General features: G+C 35.5%; 2 protein-coding genes across 4 annotated transcripts; one reads left to right on the forward strand and one right to left on the reverse strand.

Annotated features, from left to right (window-relative positions):
- Positions 1–313: 313 nt before the first annotated feature.
- Positions 314–10,687, reverse strand: gpat3 (glycerol-3-phosphate acyltransferase 3). Of its 3 annotated transcripts, none has more exons than XM_067375890.1 (14): positions 10,554–10,687; positions 10,127–10,290; positions 8,549–8,741; positions 8,176–8,242; positions 7,306–7,600; positions 6,730–6,804; positions 6,448–6,537; positions 5,874–5,967; positions 5,671–5,786; positions 5,532–5,587; positions 5,261–5,346; positions 5,042–5,170; positions 2,663–2,742; positions 315–2,388 (listed from the first exon to the last, which is right to left on the reverse strand). In XM_067375890.1, the coding sequence occupies exons 3-14, from the start codon at positions 8,690–8,692 to the stop codon at positions 2,271–2,273; spliced, it is 1,350 nt and encodes a 449-aa protein (XP_067231991.1). In that variant the 5' UTR covers positions 8,693–8,741; positions 10,127–10,290; positions 10,554–10,687; the 3' UTR covers positions 315–2,270. The 3 variants fall into 3 exon arrangements, with proteins under 3 accessions (XP_067231993.1, XP_067231991.1, XP_067231992.1); XM_067375891.1 differs by having other exon boundaries at positions 10,531–10,659; XM_067375892.1 differs by lacking the exons at positions 10,127–10,290; positions 10,554–10,687 and adding an exon at positions 9,933–10,082 and having other exon boundaries at positions 314–2,388.
- Positions 10,688–10,752: 65 nt separating this feature from the next.
- On the forward strand, positions 10,753–15,456 carry abraxas1 (abraxas 1, BRCA1 A complex subunit). Its single transcript, XM_067375893.1, has 9 exons — positions 10,753–10,959; positions 11,090–11,180; positions 11,310–11,346; positions 11,645–11,711; positions 11,821–12,017; positions 12,110–12,229; positions 14,667–14,751; positions 14,848–14,962; positions 15,080–15,456. Exons 1-9 carry the CDS (start codon positions 10,873–10,875, stop codon positions 15,454–15,456), a joined length of 1,176 nt encoding a protein of 391 aa, XP_067231994.1. The 5' UTR covers positions 10,753–10,872.
- The last annotated feature ends 23 nt before the right edge of the window (positions 15,457–15,479 follow it).

The raw sequence follows: 15,479 nt of genomic DNA on the forward strand, positions 1-15,479 counted from the left end.
TGTTATAAAGTTATAAAATCAAAGCAACATGCAACAAGCTTTTTTTTTTCTTTTCTTTTTGCTGGATTCACAGTGTACCATGTTAAAACATCATGCACATCCTTTGGTTCCAGCTATGGTCGAGGAGAGGACGTGTCCAGCGACAAAAGCCGAGCACACTTCTTTCATTGTATTATTTTGCCTCTCCTCAAGACACCCGCCAGCCTTTTCATATGTTTTGGGTAATCCAATTTTTTACCAGTCAGGTTTGGCTGGAAACAAGCAAAGAAGGAAGCATCAATTGTTAAGTGCACTGACCAAATAAACAAAAATATATGACAAAATCTAAACAGGAGGATTAAAACTACAATTAAACTGTAAAGAAAGGCGCAAGCAGCCACTATATATTAGCAGATGCTTTCAAACCTTGAGTAATGATGTTTTATTCGTCCATGTTTTATCATAAAGCTGACTATATTTAATAGGGTTGTGTTTGAACACATTCAAACACCAAAACTCCTTGTGAGGTGCCAAGCTTTTCGAGAAAAGAGAGTCTGCAGAGACTTCTTCCAGTAGGCTATTCCTCTATTGATTTTTCCCTCAGAGACGTATTGTACCTCAAGATCTCATGCATTAGTGTAGGAGGTCCACTCGAGTCTCAGAAACGATGGTAGAACAATGTATTTAAAAAACATTCGGCTCTAACTAATGGCAGGTCCACGGCAGAAGCGAGGTCATTTACCCTTCTGATTAGGTAAGCCAGTCAGTTCCAGGCAAACTGTGATTTAAAATGATGTCCAGCTTGAACTACATTCTTCAGGAAAATGATCTAATTTAGTGATTTATTCATATTTACTGAGTGTACTGGCATTACATTTGTATAGATCACATCTGGGTAAAAACAGAAATCGGGAAAATCGAATCAAAATACAGAGACGTGGCCGCCTGTCGCACGGAGTCTACATTCGAGGCTCTGCCGGGGTCACTTCCATGCTTTTTATGATGTCGCTTTGAAATCTATCCGAATCACATTAAATTGGATATAAAGATGTGCAGACACATACATCACAGTAAATGGTGTGCCAGAGCACTGCTCGTGGAGAATCCCACCTCAACAATCAGGTTATAAAATCGGCTTCAGATCCGATTAATAATTTACAATCCTGTTAGGGGAGAACAAACATTTCTGTTCAAGCAATTTAAGTTGCAGGACTGTTATTAAAGCCCGCTGCTGCCTTTCGCGGGGGCTGGAGGATCGTCTGGGGATGTGCTGCGGTCAGAGACGGAGAGAGAGAGAGCGAGGGAAAGCTAAGCCTGCTTCAGCCCTCTGTGCCAGAGAATAACTATGTTCTATTTCACACTCTATGCTTTCTTTATTAAACTGCCATCGCAGTAAGCACATATTGCTCACCGTCTCCACTTTGAATTTACCGTGACTGCACCCTCTCCTTTTCCCGTGCCGGGAAACTTTCTGTCGACTTTCCGCAGCGAAATCGTAGCGCCTAATGACTTTATAATGGCAGACGTTTCAATGGAGCTCTAAGTAAAATGAGCTGGTGCTCCTGCAATCAAGAGCTCAATGGTGCTTTGTGCATCACCCATCACTAATTGACACAAGGGAGACAGATTTGCCTTTTCGCAGAGGGCTGCCTGAAAAGTGGCCACAGGCTTAATGTAATTATTGTGTATTTTATGTGCTTGTTACATACTACGCAGGTTTTGCTCACGTTATGCCCTTTGAAAATAGGATTGATTCTATTGCAATATCGTATTACGTAAAATGATTAATGTTTTGAGAGATGATGGTTTAATTTCATTATTTTATTAGGAAAGGCGATCATGATGCTGAGCTGTCTGATGTGGCTCAAATGTTTGGTAACAGTGACCTCTAGTGTCCACACAGAAACAGCCCACTGGACCTGAGAAAAGTGTGTGCAGCTCACATTCTGTAAGAGCTTGTAACAGGAATAAAATATGAACATGCACAAATTGAATATTTTAACATGCAAATCTATACACTGTATTGTGGGTGGACTGGACATACTAGCACCCAACGACGATTGAGAACAAAGTGACGCATGTAATGTAACTATGTATCATGACAATTTGTTAAGATTTATGTACACAGAAAAGTTTAGATCTCAAGAATATATTTTCCAGTTGATGAATCAAAAAGAGCAACATTGCCCAGCAGCGGGACTGTGCTGATGGGTGCTGATTGATTGTGTCCGGCGGCTGAGCTAGTGTTTTCTCACTTTCAGATCGAGTTCATAAATAGTGTGGGCTGAAAGTTACGCGGGACCAACAGAGGCTTCGTGACAGTCCGAGCCTACGATCATACTGCTGTACATCTTCTGTTGCTCCTCCTTGTATGACTCCTTTACCTTCTCTCTCTTCAGTCCTCCATCCCTGCAAAATAATAACACTGTAACACCTAACAATTTGTGACATGCCAGGCTAATAGTTATTGCCACTCATATTTATCATCCATTAGTACTAAAAACTTTAATGCACATTTAAATATTATGAATAAATAATTAATAATGTTTTCTCTAGAGAAAGCAAAAATACATTTCTTAATAAAAAATGTATACATAATATATACATATGTAATTTATATATATCTAAAAACATGTAAGTATAAATATATGTATATTTTTACACAATAAGTTTATATTCTTACCAGGACAAATCCACCAGTCCACCCTGATTGGCAATTGCTGATTTCACTCTGTTAGCAAAATGAACAGCATCCTCTCCCTCCTACAAAATACATATTCAGATATAATGAAATAATGGAACCAAGACTCCACTGGTTAAAAGTTTAGATACACCTCAAATGCCCATAAAGGTCACTGAGACTAAGAAATAACACAAATGAATGTGGAGAATTATGTAGTCACCCTATGCTTTAATAAGGTTTTGCATTCTCTGATGTATTCTGGGATACTTTTAAACAGTTTTGAAGGGGTTCCCATGTAAAAAAAAAAAAAAAAAAAAAAAAAAAAAAAAAAATATATATATATATATATATATATATATATATATATATATATATATATATATATATATATAAATGAATAAAATTTTTACAGTCTACAAATATAATTTCAAGCTTTTAGACATTAAATTCTAAGATCAAGATGTCATAATCAGAAGAAACATAAATTCAGTGACTTGCATTTCAATTTTTGATTGGCTTTATGCTTAATGTTTTTTTCCCCTCAAGCCCAATTCTTGTTTCGGCTTAGGTTCCAGCATTCCTGAAACTAGAGCTGCACTATTCATCGTTAAATGATTGCGATCTCGATTCAAACACCCACACGATCTTAATTCTAAATGACAACGCCCGTGTCTAATTTCATTATTTTTGACAAAATCATACCGGAACTGAACATTCAGATCTGTGTTCTTGCTGCCAAGAGGGCCGCATTTTAACCAAATGAAACGCAAAGGGCCACAAATTATAACTTGGATCGTAAGACTTTTATTTAGGCCTACTTAAGACAATATTAGTTTTACTGTTTATTTACTAAAAGTGCAGTTTTTAAGGTCGGGCTGTTGTTCACTGGCTGATGAGAGTTTGTCCATAAGACGAAAACATTGCACTTTTTTTAATAGTCTTTTTATACTCCATTTGAACTTTTTTTAACACTTTTTATAGCACCTATTTATACTCAGAGAATAAATGTTTTATTATTTGTATTATTATTACCTGCCTTTTAATTTGGTCGGAATCCAAAAATCTTTTTTCTTTTTTTTAATGTTCAATCACAATTTAATGAATTATCTAACTATAACCAACGTTGTAAACATGATAAATAATATATTCTCTGTGAGCTCAATTATGTGATGACAGATCTGTAATGGGAGCGCTAACTGCTTTCTGTTTATAACACATTGACATTAAGAATAAAAGGTTTGTTTTTCATGCTGCTCGGCAACTTACACACTGCAAAGTTTGAGGAATTTCAACTGCATTTCATCATGGAAAAATAAGGTTACTTTGTTTTTTACTTGCGCGCACAGTCTCGAGCCTTTGATGGCGTTCACGAACACAAGTGCTCGACACATGCGCACTAGAGAGATTCATGCTTGTCTAGTCTTTTTCGCTCAAATAGTTGCAATAAAATGTCTTTGTACTTGTTTAAAATTGGAGTTGCAGGTATCTTTTAATCCCCTCAAACGAGCGCTCTTCAACACGGTCGGCAATTGTGTTTTTTATTACTCTTGTTCTGTCTTCTCCGTTTCTTTTCAGACTGAAACAACAGCCCGTTTCAGTGCTGACACCTTGTGGACAAACTAAATTAGTGCAAAAACTATTCAATGCGCGCGTGCAAAGTGCCTTCAGTTTATTGTTCTTTGCTGTTAGAAAAACTGTGCTGCGCGCGTACACTGTACGCGATCTCTGCTGATGATTACAGCGTCACTGTAATCTGTTACAGATTACTGAGCGCGCACTGTACGCCTACCCTTGTGTACATGTAAAAAAACGAAGTAATATTCACGCTAATTTTGAACGCAAATTATAATAAAAGTACATTTATATGTAGCATGAGGCGGGCCACAAATTTAATGCTCCCGCGGGCCGCCTGTTGAGTACCCCTGGTATAGATTATATTGCTACGCCACCAGGTGGCGACAAGTGACTGTTAACAAAAATATATTTGTCATTGAATCATTGATTCAAGAGATTCGTTCAAAAATGCTGATTCATCCAGTAATGAAACATGTGAAGTATTTATGAGCGAGTCACTGAAGAATTAATTCAAGAGATTGTTCAAAAAATACTGATTCATCCAGTTATGAAACAAGTGAAGTCTGTGAGTGAGTCATTGAATCATTCATTCAAACCATTTTTTTTTTAAATAATTCACTCTTATTAATTAAACATTTTGAAATAGACAAATTGTAAACAGTAATAATTTTATTTACTTGTCTGTTTAGAATCGTGGGAGAATCGCTCTCTATTTGAAACAAAAAAATCATGATTTTGTCTAGAATTGTGCAGCTCTACCTTACATAGAAAGAGAGGGATGGATGGATGGATGTTTCTGCTTACCTGTAGAGTCATTGGTGGGAGGTACCACACATTGCACACAATGGCCCAGCTTGTCATCATTCTGAGGAGGTAGCTCACCATGTTGTACTTGGCACTGTTCCAGAAGGCATCTCCAAACTGAGGGTCATACTGAAAGAGAGAAGTATATGAGGTATGTCCCATTCAGAGGGTAACCGTAATACTGGCATAGGAAAAAGCTGGCTTGTTGGAACTCGATACCTTGATTGCAACTGGGTATATAGTTCCACCAATTTCAAAGCTTCCCTTCTTGAACATCATGACTGATGTATTATTAATGCAAGTTCCTAAAATCAACACAAAGACAGACCATAGGGACTTTGGGAATAGGATAACAAATGGCATAGAGATTTATTCAAATAAACATTTAAAATATGTATATATTATATTATATATATATATATACATATATATATATAATACTATTTTTTTTATTTTCATAAGGACACAATCACATGAATATAACTTTTACCCTCTGGGAAGATCAGAATTGGCAGCTTAGTTTTATCAGCAATATGGTCTTTCAACCTGTGGAAAAAGCAAAGCTGAGGCTTTGTTCTAAGCGAGGACATATTATACTCCACATGACTAATAAATACACACTTTGTCACCTTTTGGCAACCGCATGGCGATCTTTCATCTCGGATCTCTCAAACCACACATGAGGACAGGACCTCACCATTGACCTCTGGATGACACCCATGAGACCTCCATGAACTTGACCTACCTGAGGATAATGAAACTGAGTTTAAGACACCTGAGACCTTCTAGAGACACACAATGTCACACATCTGATACAGTCAGCGTGACTCACCATAGCATAACATCCATCGTTCGCAAGAATGACAATGTCAATTGGGGAGGTGTGGTTGGCAACACAGATGCCTCCTTTTTTTGGCCGATTCTCTCTGAGACAAATATGAGAAACATCAGTCATTTGACTTTATTAAGGAGTGTTAAAAAAGAAAAAGATGTGTAAGCATGGCCGAGAATGACAATGAGACATAATAACAACCTTTTTCCATCTTGTAAGCGACTGTAATTTCTAGAGATACTAACTAAAACTGTTTTATCTTGTTGATAAGTATGATGGTTGGCAAAATATAGCAAAGTATAGTTATTTTATATTTTAGTTAGAGTGTAAGTTAAAAAAAGAAAAAAAAAGGATGCAATATACAAAAACAGATCCATAGCAATAGCAAATAGCAAAAGTCTACAGTGAATGATAATTGACATATGCCACTGCTTTTGTGACCAGTTTGTGTATGTGTTTTATGTTTGCCTGCTAGGGAGAAGGTTGGAAACACTGAAAAGCAGACGGAAACTGAAGACAGAGAGACAACGATCAAAGTGGAACGACTGGGATAAATAAAGAAGCAGTGGCTCACTTATTATGATAGCGGATGGTAGCAGACAGGCCTCTGGCACATATTCTGTAGCATGTAATATGAACCAAATCACTGAGCCAGTTCTTCGCACTGAAAGAGACACAGACCCTTCCCTTTAGGAAATGCTTCTTCAAACTCTCAAAGTCAAAATATCATTTCATCCATATATAACAAATATATTTGAAAACATTTTTGTTCAAGTGTATAACATATCTTATTCAGTCCATAAATGGAGGACAAAAGAATATAACATAATTAATTATGGCATGCAATGTTAATTACTTGCTGTTAGGAAGTGATCCAACAAGAGTAGTTCCTATCACCAACCAGCTCAATCCGATAGCAGCTAAAGTGATCCTATGACAAAGAACAATATATGATTAAATATACATGTGGGTGAATCACAAAAAAACACAGCCTGGTCACATTTCGTAATGTGAATTGTGAGAATAAAAAAATAAAAAATAAAAAAAAGGATAATATAATAATAAATATTATAGTATATATATATATATATATATATATGTATATTGTTAAAATGTAATTTCTTCCTGTAATGGCAAAGCTGAATTTAAAGCAGCCATTACTCCAGTCTTCAGTGTCACACAATCTTTTATAAGTCATTCTAATATAATATGCTCTAATATGCTTAAGAAACATTTCTTATTATTAACATTATATTATTATAATTTTTGCCGAAAAATGTTATGCTGCTTAACATTTTTGTGTGAACCATCTTTTTTTTTCAGGATTGTTTGATGAACAGAAAGGTCAAAATAACCTTTTTTAACAAAGTTTTAACAAAAATCTTTGATGAATTAATGTCACTTAATGAATGAAATATCAGTCTAATCTCACCTGAGAGGCATTAAAATACAGTAACGTATAAAAACTCCCAGGCCCCATATGATGGTGAGCCGCACGCTGATGTAGCGAAAGTTGTTGTTGGTTCGCGTGAGGAGATTCCAGGAAGCCAGTTCCTCCGACGTGAAGCGCTGAGTCACCTGATCCTCAACAATGTTCTCAATGCCTTTCTTACAAAAATAGAAGACATCACACAGAGTAAAGTCTCCCCCAGCCAGATTTTTGGGATGGGACCGTCGCAGCTCTCCGATCTCCTCCGCCATCGAGCCGTCATCTTTTTCGATTATCCCTGAGAAGACATTAAAGTTTGAAGTGAGTTCTATTCTTGAGGATCCCACATGAGCAAACAACACTGCACAATGCTTTTGAGACACAATTGCCTCTATATAATTGAATTCTTTGTTTTCTGGAGCAAGTATTTCTGATGTAAGTATAATTTCATGTGTGTCCTCCTGAGATTAGGATCATACAGTCCATCAGCTAAAAACACCCTGTCTGAAGCTGGGTAAAGTTCATAAATAGGATCAACTGAAATTTTGAAATCCGTCACTTGCTGCAATACCAAATACAGTATGTTCAACAGACTGACCATTACTGACAGGCATCAGGCCAATAATAAAAGCATCTAAAACATTATTTTCTTATATAAAGTGTTAAATTAAACTAAGACTAAAAATTAAAACAAAAACAAAAGGCAGCAAATTAATGCAAACTTTTTGATCATTGTGCAATATGCATCTTTAATAACACCAAAGAGGAAGCTGTGGCTCCACATGACATTATCTTGAAACTGAATGCTTGTGTTTTATGCACATGATGTCTCGTACTCATAAATATTTTTCATGGACAAACACCCCCACTCACCGTTGGCTGACTGTGATGGCAGTGTTGGCTGTTCCTTCTGTCCTCTTTGGATCCTGAGAGTCGCCCACTAAACACAGAACAGAGGTTTATTTTCAGGTAACCTTTGACACAATGCTTCCTACATGCACAAGTCAAAGTGCAATATGTCTTCCTCTGAAATTAATACTAAAAACGAAATGCCTGATAATGAAATTTATTTTAATTTCATGCCTTTTGACCCTCTTTTACAAATTTGTCTTGGCATTATCAACTTCTGTTATGTATAAAGGAAGTAAAAAAGTTTGCAACTACAATTAATTTACATATTACCAAGCATGAAAAGCAATTAATAGGCAAATGTCTTTAAAAATAAGATGTGATTTATGGCCTTTACCTCTAGTATCTTAACCAGCACCTTGATGTAGATATCTGTGAACCCCAGGGACACACCAAACATGGCAGGTAACACGATGAGCCCCACTACTATGGACAGCCACACCTGGAAGAGCACAAATGCGACGTCCCAAACACCTTCCATCTTCTCTGCTCTCCTTCCTGTCAGTCTATGGGCTCTGGGCTCAGGCCATCTGCTCAAACGGGTGAAGGTAAAAGCCAAAACAGAGGTGGTGCTTGTTTAAAACGCCATGTCGTAATCAATGTGCTAGTACTGTCTCTGGGGATTTTTATTTATTTTATTTTATTACTGTGGTTGGCCTGTTTCTGTATTACTCTACAGTGCCTGACCAGATTTTTCAGAGTGCACTTTAACAAAATACACTGTAATCATTTTTGAAAACCTCAAGTGGGAAATGTGAATTGTTGTTTTATTAAAAAAAAAATCTAAGGGGTGCCAATATGTTAATTGTATTTTTGCAACCATTTTGAACTTAATGACAATCAATAATAATAATGTTACATTATGTAAATTAATAATTTGTATTATATATATTATGTAAATTCACACAGCTTATAAAAACCCTTCTGAATATTTTTGTTATTTCATATTACTTTCTAATTTATTTATTGATTTATTTATTTTTAAGTTAATTTAAAGTTTTTAATATTGTGGTGACCAATAGTTCTAACAATTTATTTGAGTAACAATAGCTGTTGTACTATATTTTTATTTTATTTCATTTTTATTTATTTAAGACATTTGTGACTAACAGTTGTATTAGCTATAATATATTATATATATATATATATAATTTCATGACATATATATATATATATATATATATATATATATATATATATATATATATATATATATATATACATACATATGTATATTATTTCATGACATTTGTTTGCTAGCTGTAGTAACTATGGTATTTTCTATTTATTACTTATGACATATGACATTTGTGGCTATCAACTGTATTAACTAGTATTTTTTATTTATTTCATGACATTTGTGGCTAGCTGTAGTAACTATTGCATTTTTTTTAGTTGTATCAACAATAGTATTTTAAATTATAGTATATTTATAGTAGATATGGTAATTTTATTTAATGACATTTGTGGCTAATAGCTGTTATGGTATTTTTTTTTTATTATTTGTTATGGCATTTGTGATTTCTAGTTGTAGTAACTGTGGTATTTGACATTCCCATGACATTTGTGTCTAATATATCTATATAGTAGCAATATATAAAATATGGATATAGTAACAATGGCATTTCGGCGGAAACTCTGTACTTAAGGGTCTCTATAATGCATTAATCCCCCTTAAGTTGAGACACTCTTCCTAAAAGGTTTTCAGAAATGCATATTACCTATTACACTTCTGCTAGATGAGTTTGACGAACTATAATGGCACAAATAAAGTAAATATCGAAAACTTTAAGACTTGAGTTGTCCGTCTGTTCCTTTTCCGTTATAAGAAACCACCGTGCCATAAGAGAGAAACAACTGCATCACATGAGCAGTAAAACAACAACCAAAAAGGATTAAGAATCATTACACACACCTTCACAATACCAGGACAACATTCAATTCTTCATTCCAGACGTCTGAAGTTGATGTTTCATAATACCGTATGTCACAAATCCCCAAATTACGTCCGAAGAAGTTCTCGTGTGACTGGTTACAAAGTTCGGATACATACGGTCAGAAATGATGCACCAGCACCTCCTTGTGGTAAAAAACAAAGGTGTCATGTTACAAAATGCTTGATCATAATCGTGTTTACATCCCTAAAACACGCTAAGGCGGAAATTTCTTGTTAAATGATAAGTTAATCTATAAAAAGACACCAGAATTGCTCATTTTATGTAATACATAAAATATTAAAAATAAATTAAACTGTTTTTAAAAATGTTTTTCTTAAAAAGTCGTATTCTGTGTAGTTTCAGTAAATAATGTATACCCAACTCAAAATAAGCCTTCTAGCTTACTGGGAAGTACAGATGTCAGCGTTCAAATTTGCTTTGTTTTTCCCCTAAAAATGTACTTCGTAGTAGTTTCAAATAAACACTTTCAATGAAGTAAGAAAAGAAAAACATCATGTTCTGGCTGGTTTCTATCACAGAACTCGTATTTACTCCGCGCCTCATGGTGGCAGCATAAGCAAGTGTCTAGCTGTAAACTGCAGTCTCGAGAGCAGAGAATAACTAAACGAAACCTACAAGCGCAGAAAGTTTATACATGTAGCCTAGTAACTAACCTAAAAAACTATGACGTCGCGATAATTAACTGACGGTTTAGTCCAAAAGCATGGAGGAATTCAACACAACTGTCCGTATATCGGGTTTCGTGTTGAGTTCACTGATGTTTCATCATTTGAACAGTGATGCGGATGTGGTAAGTGGCAAAGGTCCTGTTGTGACCATATGGCTGGGTTTGCATTAAATAGCAAACTAAGAAGTCAGATTCGTCCGCTAAGCATTCCCTCAGACCCATAACTTGTGTTACATTTGTACTATGTTTAAAGGAAGGTCTTATTCTTGGAGAGAGTGTAGGAGAGGAGAACTGTAGGATCACAGACTCACAAATTGATCACATACAGTTTGAGCACACTATAAGTAAGTTGACTCTACTTATTACATATTTTCACATAATACTCACAAGTCGAAGTGTGATCAGAAGGAACAAATATCTCATGACAGCCATATCAACAAAACACAAGTGTCATGATGTTTTCTCTTTTTCAGATATTCAAAAACACATCCCTTGTCATAAACTGCATAGGTAAGTGAATTGTTTGGGATTTTTCCACGAACCTCTTTTCATATAAAGCCGTAGTTCCCAACTGGTTTTACTTTAGGGCCTCAATTTTACATTTGGACATCAAGTGGTTAGCCAATTCGGTACAAGATTGTTTATAATACAGACTTGATTAAATATGTACTGAATAATGATCAAATATTGTAATTTATGAATATTACCATGAACTGCAAAATAAATAATTACACATGTATACAGTATTTTACTATTTGCATTTAGCAGTTTATTTATTTTTTAATCATTTCCTCAATCCTCTTGAAAGCTTCTACAGTAATGTTGGCGATGTAAGCGAGCAGAAAATAAGACAAATTTTGTCTGATTACAAAAAGGTATTTTCAACTTTCTAAATACATTTGGTTATTTTTTATACTGCTGAATAAATGCAAACATGATTTGCATTAACAAATGGTGTTTTTCTTCCTTACTCGTCGTGTCAAGGAGAATGTGATTGGGTGGTACAGACAACGAAGAAACACCAGACAGCAAATGACCTTCATGGAACAAGTGATTCATCAGAATATGAGAAAGATTCTGTCCAATCAGGAACTTGTTTTCTTGCTGCTCACACCCTCTCAGGCAACAGCTTCAGGCTCCACACACCGCCTCGAGTTCTCAGCTTTCTTATGGCACAGCAAGTGAGATACACTCAACTCTGGCACAAACATAAATCAGACTTTTGAAGCTTAGAGAACTAATGTATTTGAATGTGTTCAATATCTTCATGCAGCCAGTACAACAATATCCCCATCTTGGTGAGCAACCTGGGAAACCTTGAACAACAAGACTACTGGAGAGTGTCAGGCACATGTCCATCTTTAGGACAGAGTCAAGCTGTAAATCAACACAGGTACATTCAGAAAACAAGTTTAAAATAAATTCAAGGCTTTTTAGTTGTTCTTGCCAAGGCAAACACTCACACATGTGTAGTAGCTGTCCAAAGTTTGGAAACATTAATGTTTTTGAAAGAAGTCTTTAAGGTGATGATACACAGGGCAACTTTTTGAGCAATGTTGCTTAGGCACTTTCCTATTAAGAATGGGCAACAAATTTCTATCTGGATACTTTAGATCGAAATGTGTTGCCCATTTTCAATGGGAAAGTGCCCAAGCAACATTGCTCAAAAAGTTGCCCTTTGTATCATCACCTTTATGCTCACCGAGGCTGCATTTATTTAATCAAAAGTACAGTAATATTGTGAATTATTATTACAATTAAAAATAATTGTTTTCTATTTTAATATGCTTACCAAAGTAAAATGAGCAATATTGTGAAATATAATTACAAATTTAAATAGTTGATTTCTTAATATACTGATATTACTAATAATATATTTTCAAATGTAATTTATTCCTGTCATGACAAAGCTGAATTTTCAGCATCATCACTCCAGTCTTCGGTGTCACATGATCCTTCAGAATCATTCTAATATGCTGAATTGGTAAGATTAAAAAAAGAGAGAGAAATTAATACTTTTATTCATCAAAGATGCATTAAATTGATCAAACGTGACAGTGAAGACATTTATAATGTTAAATATTTCTATTTAATACATTCTTTAATAAATGCAAACAAAGTTAATTGAACCATATATTAATCAAAGAATCCTGAAAAAACACTATTTCGACATAAATGTTAAGCAGTACAACTGTTTTTAACATTGATAATAACAAGAAGAAATGTTTATTGAGCAGCAAATCAGCACATTAGAATGATTTCAGAAGGTTCATGTGACACTGAAGACTGGAGTAATGATGCTGAAAATTCAGCTTTGCATCACAGGAATAGGGTGACATTTTAAAATATGTTAAAATAGAAAACATATTTTAATTTGTAATATTTAGCAATATTACTGGTTTTCTGTATTTTTGTTCAAATAAATGCAGACTTGGTGAACATAAGAGACTTCTTCCAAAAAAACAAATTTGTTTCCAAATTTTTGATAGGTACTTTATGTACATTTTTGCCTGGTAGATGATAAAATGGCAAAAGCATCCCATAGACTCAAGGAGGGGCCTTAGACATATCTACATTGAGAGATTTAAAGTATCAAAAGAGATCTGGAGGATCATGGGCAACTAGCCTTGAAATTCATTTATAGTATATGATTGTGGATCTAACTATGTGAGGTATTCAGTCATTCAGCTTGATTGGAAATTGAGGATTCCTTACTGTGATTGGTCAGGTTATTATTTTAAAGGTGCCCTAGAACGTTCTTTCACAAGATGTAATATAAGTCTAAGGTGTCCCCTGAATGTGTCTGTGAAGTTTCACCTCAAAATACCCCGTAGAGTTTAATTAATTTTTTTTTAGCTGCCTATTTTGGGGCATCATTAACTATCCACCGATTCAGGCTGCAGCCCCTTTAAATCCTCACGCTCCCTGCCCCCCGAGCTCTCGAATATTTTAGTGCATAAACAAAGTTCACACAGCAAATATAACCCTCAAATGGATCTTTACAAGATGTCCATCATGCATATTGCATGCATGCGTCGGATCATGTGAGTATAGTATTTATTTGGATGTTTAATTTTGATTCTGAATGAGTTTGATAGTGCTCCGTGGCTAAAACTAACATTACACACTGTTGGAGAGATTTATAAAGAATGAAGTTGTGTTTATGAATTATACAGACTGCAAGTGTTTAAAAATGAAAATAGCGACGGCTCTTGTCTCCATGACTACAGTAATAAATGATGGTAACTTTAACCACATTTAACAGTACATTAGCAACATGCTAACGAAACATTTAGAAAGACAATTTACAAATATCACTAAAAATATCATATCATACCATTTTTCGCTGTTGTCCTTGCTTGCTTACCTAGTCTGATGATTCAGCTGTGCACAGATCCAGACGTTAATACTGGCTGCCCTTGTCTAATGGCTTGATCATGGGCTGGCATATGCAAATATTGGGGGTGTACATATTAATGATCCCGACTGTTGCGTAACAGTCGGTGTTATGTTGAGATTCACCTGTTCTTTGGAGGTCTTTTAAACAAATGAGATTCAAATAAGGAGGAGGAAACAATGGAGTTTTGAAACTCAATGACTTTTCCATGTACTGAACTCTTGTTATTCAACTATGCCAAGGTAAATTCAATTTTTGATTCTAGGGCACCTTTAAATACAATGGAGTTTGAATAGTGCTGTATGTTGATGCCTGATAGAGATCATGCGATCGAAAAGTTGCTAATATTTTTTTTTATATAAGTATAGTGTGCGGGATTCCTTTTGCTTTTTCTTTCTTTATAAGTGATAAATCGTTTTTTATTATCTGTCAGGACCAAATTCTTCTGCTCAGGGGATGACTTAAAAGAGGTCAGAAATGTCAGCGACATGAATGATGCTTTATTAGCAGAAATGCAGGTTAGTAACTGCATTTCACATTAGTTACAAAAGTTTCTCCGGTGTTGTCTGAATATCTGTAATCATATGAACTTTCACATCCATCTTTTTATACAGAAAGTGTGTGAGGAAGTGGAGAAGGGTGAAAGAGCAGTTGAGAAACTTCAAGAAGACATCACGCAACTAAAGGAGGCGATCGGAAAACAGAAGAAATCCCCAGAGAAAAATGAAAGTAAGATCTATTGTTTCTAGTGCACTCTATATTGATGCCTCCAAGGCCAATCACACACTATAAACTGAAGCTCGTCATCACAGACCCTGTGAATAACTGAATAACATTGTATTTCAGCCCAAAAATGTGCCTCTCCAGAAGAACCCAAAGAGAACATACCTCTGTGCTCAGCTCTGAGAACTCTCTTCCCCGATGCGCCCTCCTTACGGACACAAACCCTCACTGTTCAGGGCTTTCCCGTATTAGAACTGTGCTGTAATTCTGACCATAACATTGATATTCCCACTAAGCTGCCTCTGATTCTGGAGAATCAATATACCAGGAGGAAGGACGTAGCGCCCAGACTCAGGAAAAAATGCCTCGCTGCTGGTTTTCCTCAGAGACTTACAAGGAAGAGGAAGTTGAATGATATCAGCAAGTCAGCCTCTGAGAGCGGGTCAGATACAGAGATTGAGATGAATGGACAGAGCAGAAGTAACTCTCCTGTCTTTTAAAGAATAAAACTGAGCTTGTTTTT

The sequence above is a fragment of the Chanodichthys erythropterus genome, chromosome 22 (assembly GCF_024489055.1).
Source record: "Chanodichthys erythropterus isolate Z2021 chromosome 22, ASM2448905v1, whole genome shotgun sequence".
NCBI lineage: Eukaryota > Metazoa > Chordata > Actinopteri > Cypriniformes > Xenocyprididae > Chanodichthys > Chanodichthys erythropterus.

Coding starts and splice junctions, on each gene's coding strand:
- gpat3 (XM_067375892.1), bottom strand. CDS start 8,692: ATGGAAGGTGTTTGGGACGTCGCATTTGTGCTCTTCCAGGTGTGGCTG. Junction 5,588..5,670: donor CGCCATGCGGTTGCCAAAAG/GTGACAAAGTGT, acceptor CTTTTTCCACAG/GTTGAAAGACCATATTGCTG. Junction 5,171..5,260: donor TATACCCAGTTGCAATCAAG/GTATCGAGTTCC, acceptor TCTCTCTTTCAG/TATGACCCTCAGTTTGGAGA.
- abraxas1 (XM_067375893.1), top strand. CDS start 10,873: ATGGAGGAATTCAACACAACTGTCCGTATATCGGGTTTCGTGTTGAGT. Junction 10,960..11,089: donor TGAACAGTGATGCGGATGTG/GTAAGTGGCAAA, acceptor CTATGTTTAAAG/GAAGGTCTTATTCTTGGAGA. Junction 11,712..11,820: donor TTTTGTCTGATTACAAAAAG/GTATTTTCAACT, acceptor CGTCGTGTCAAG/GAGAATGTGATTGGGTGGTA.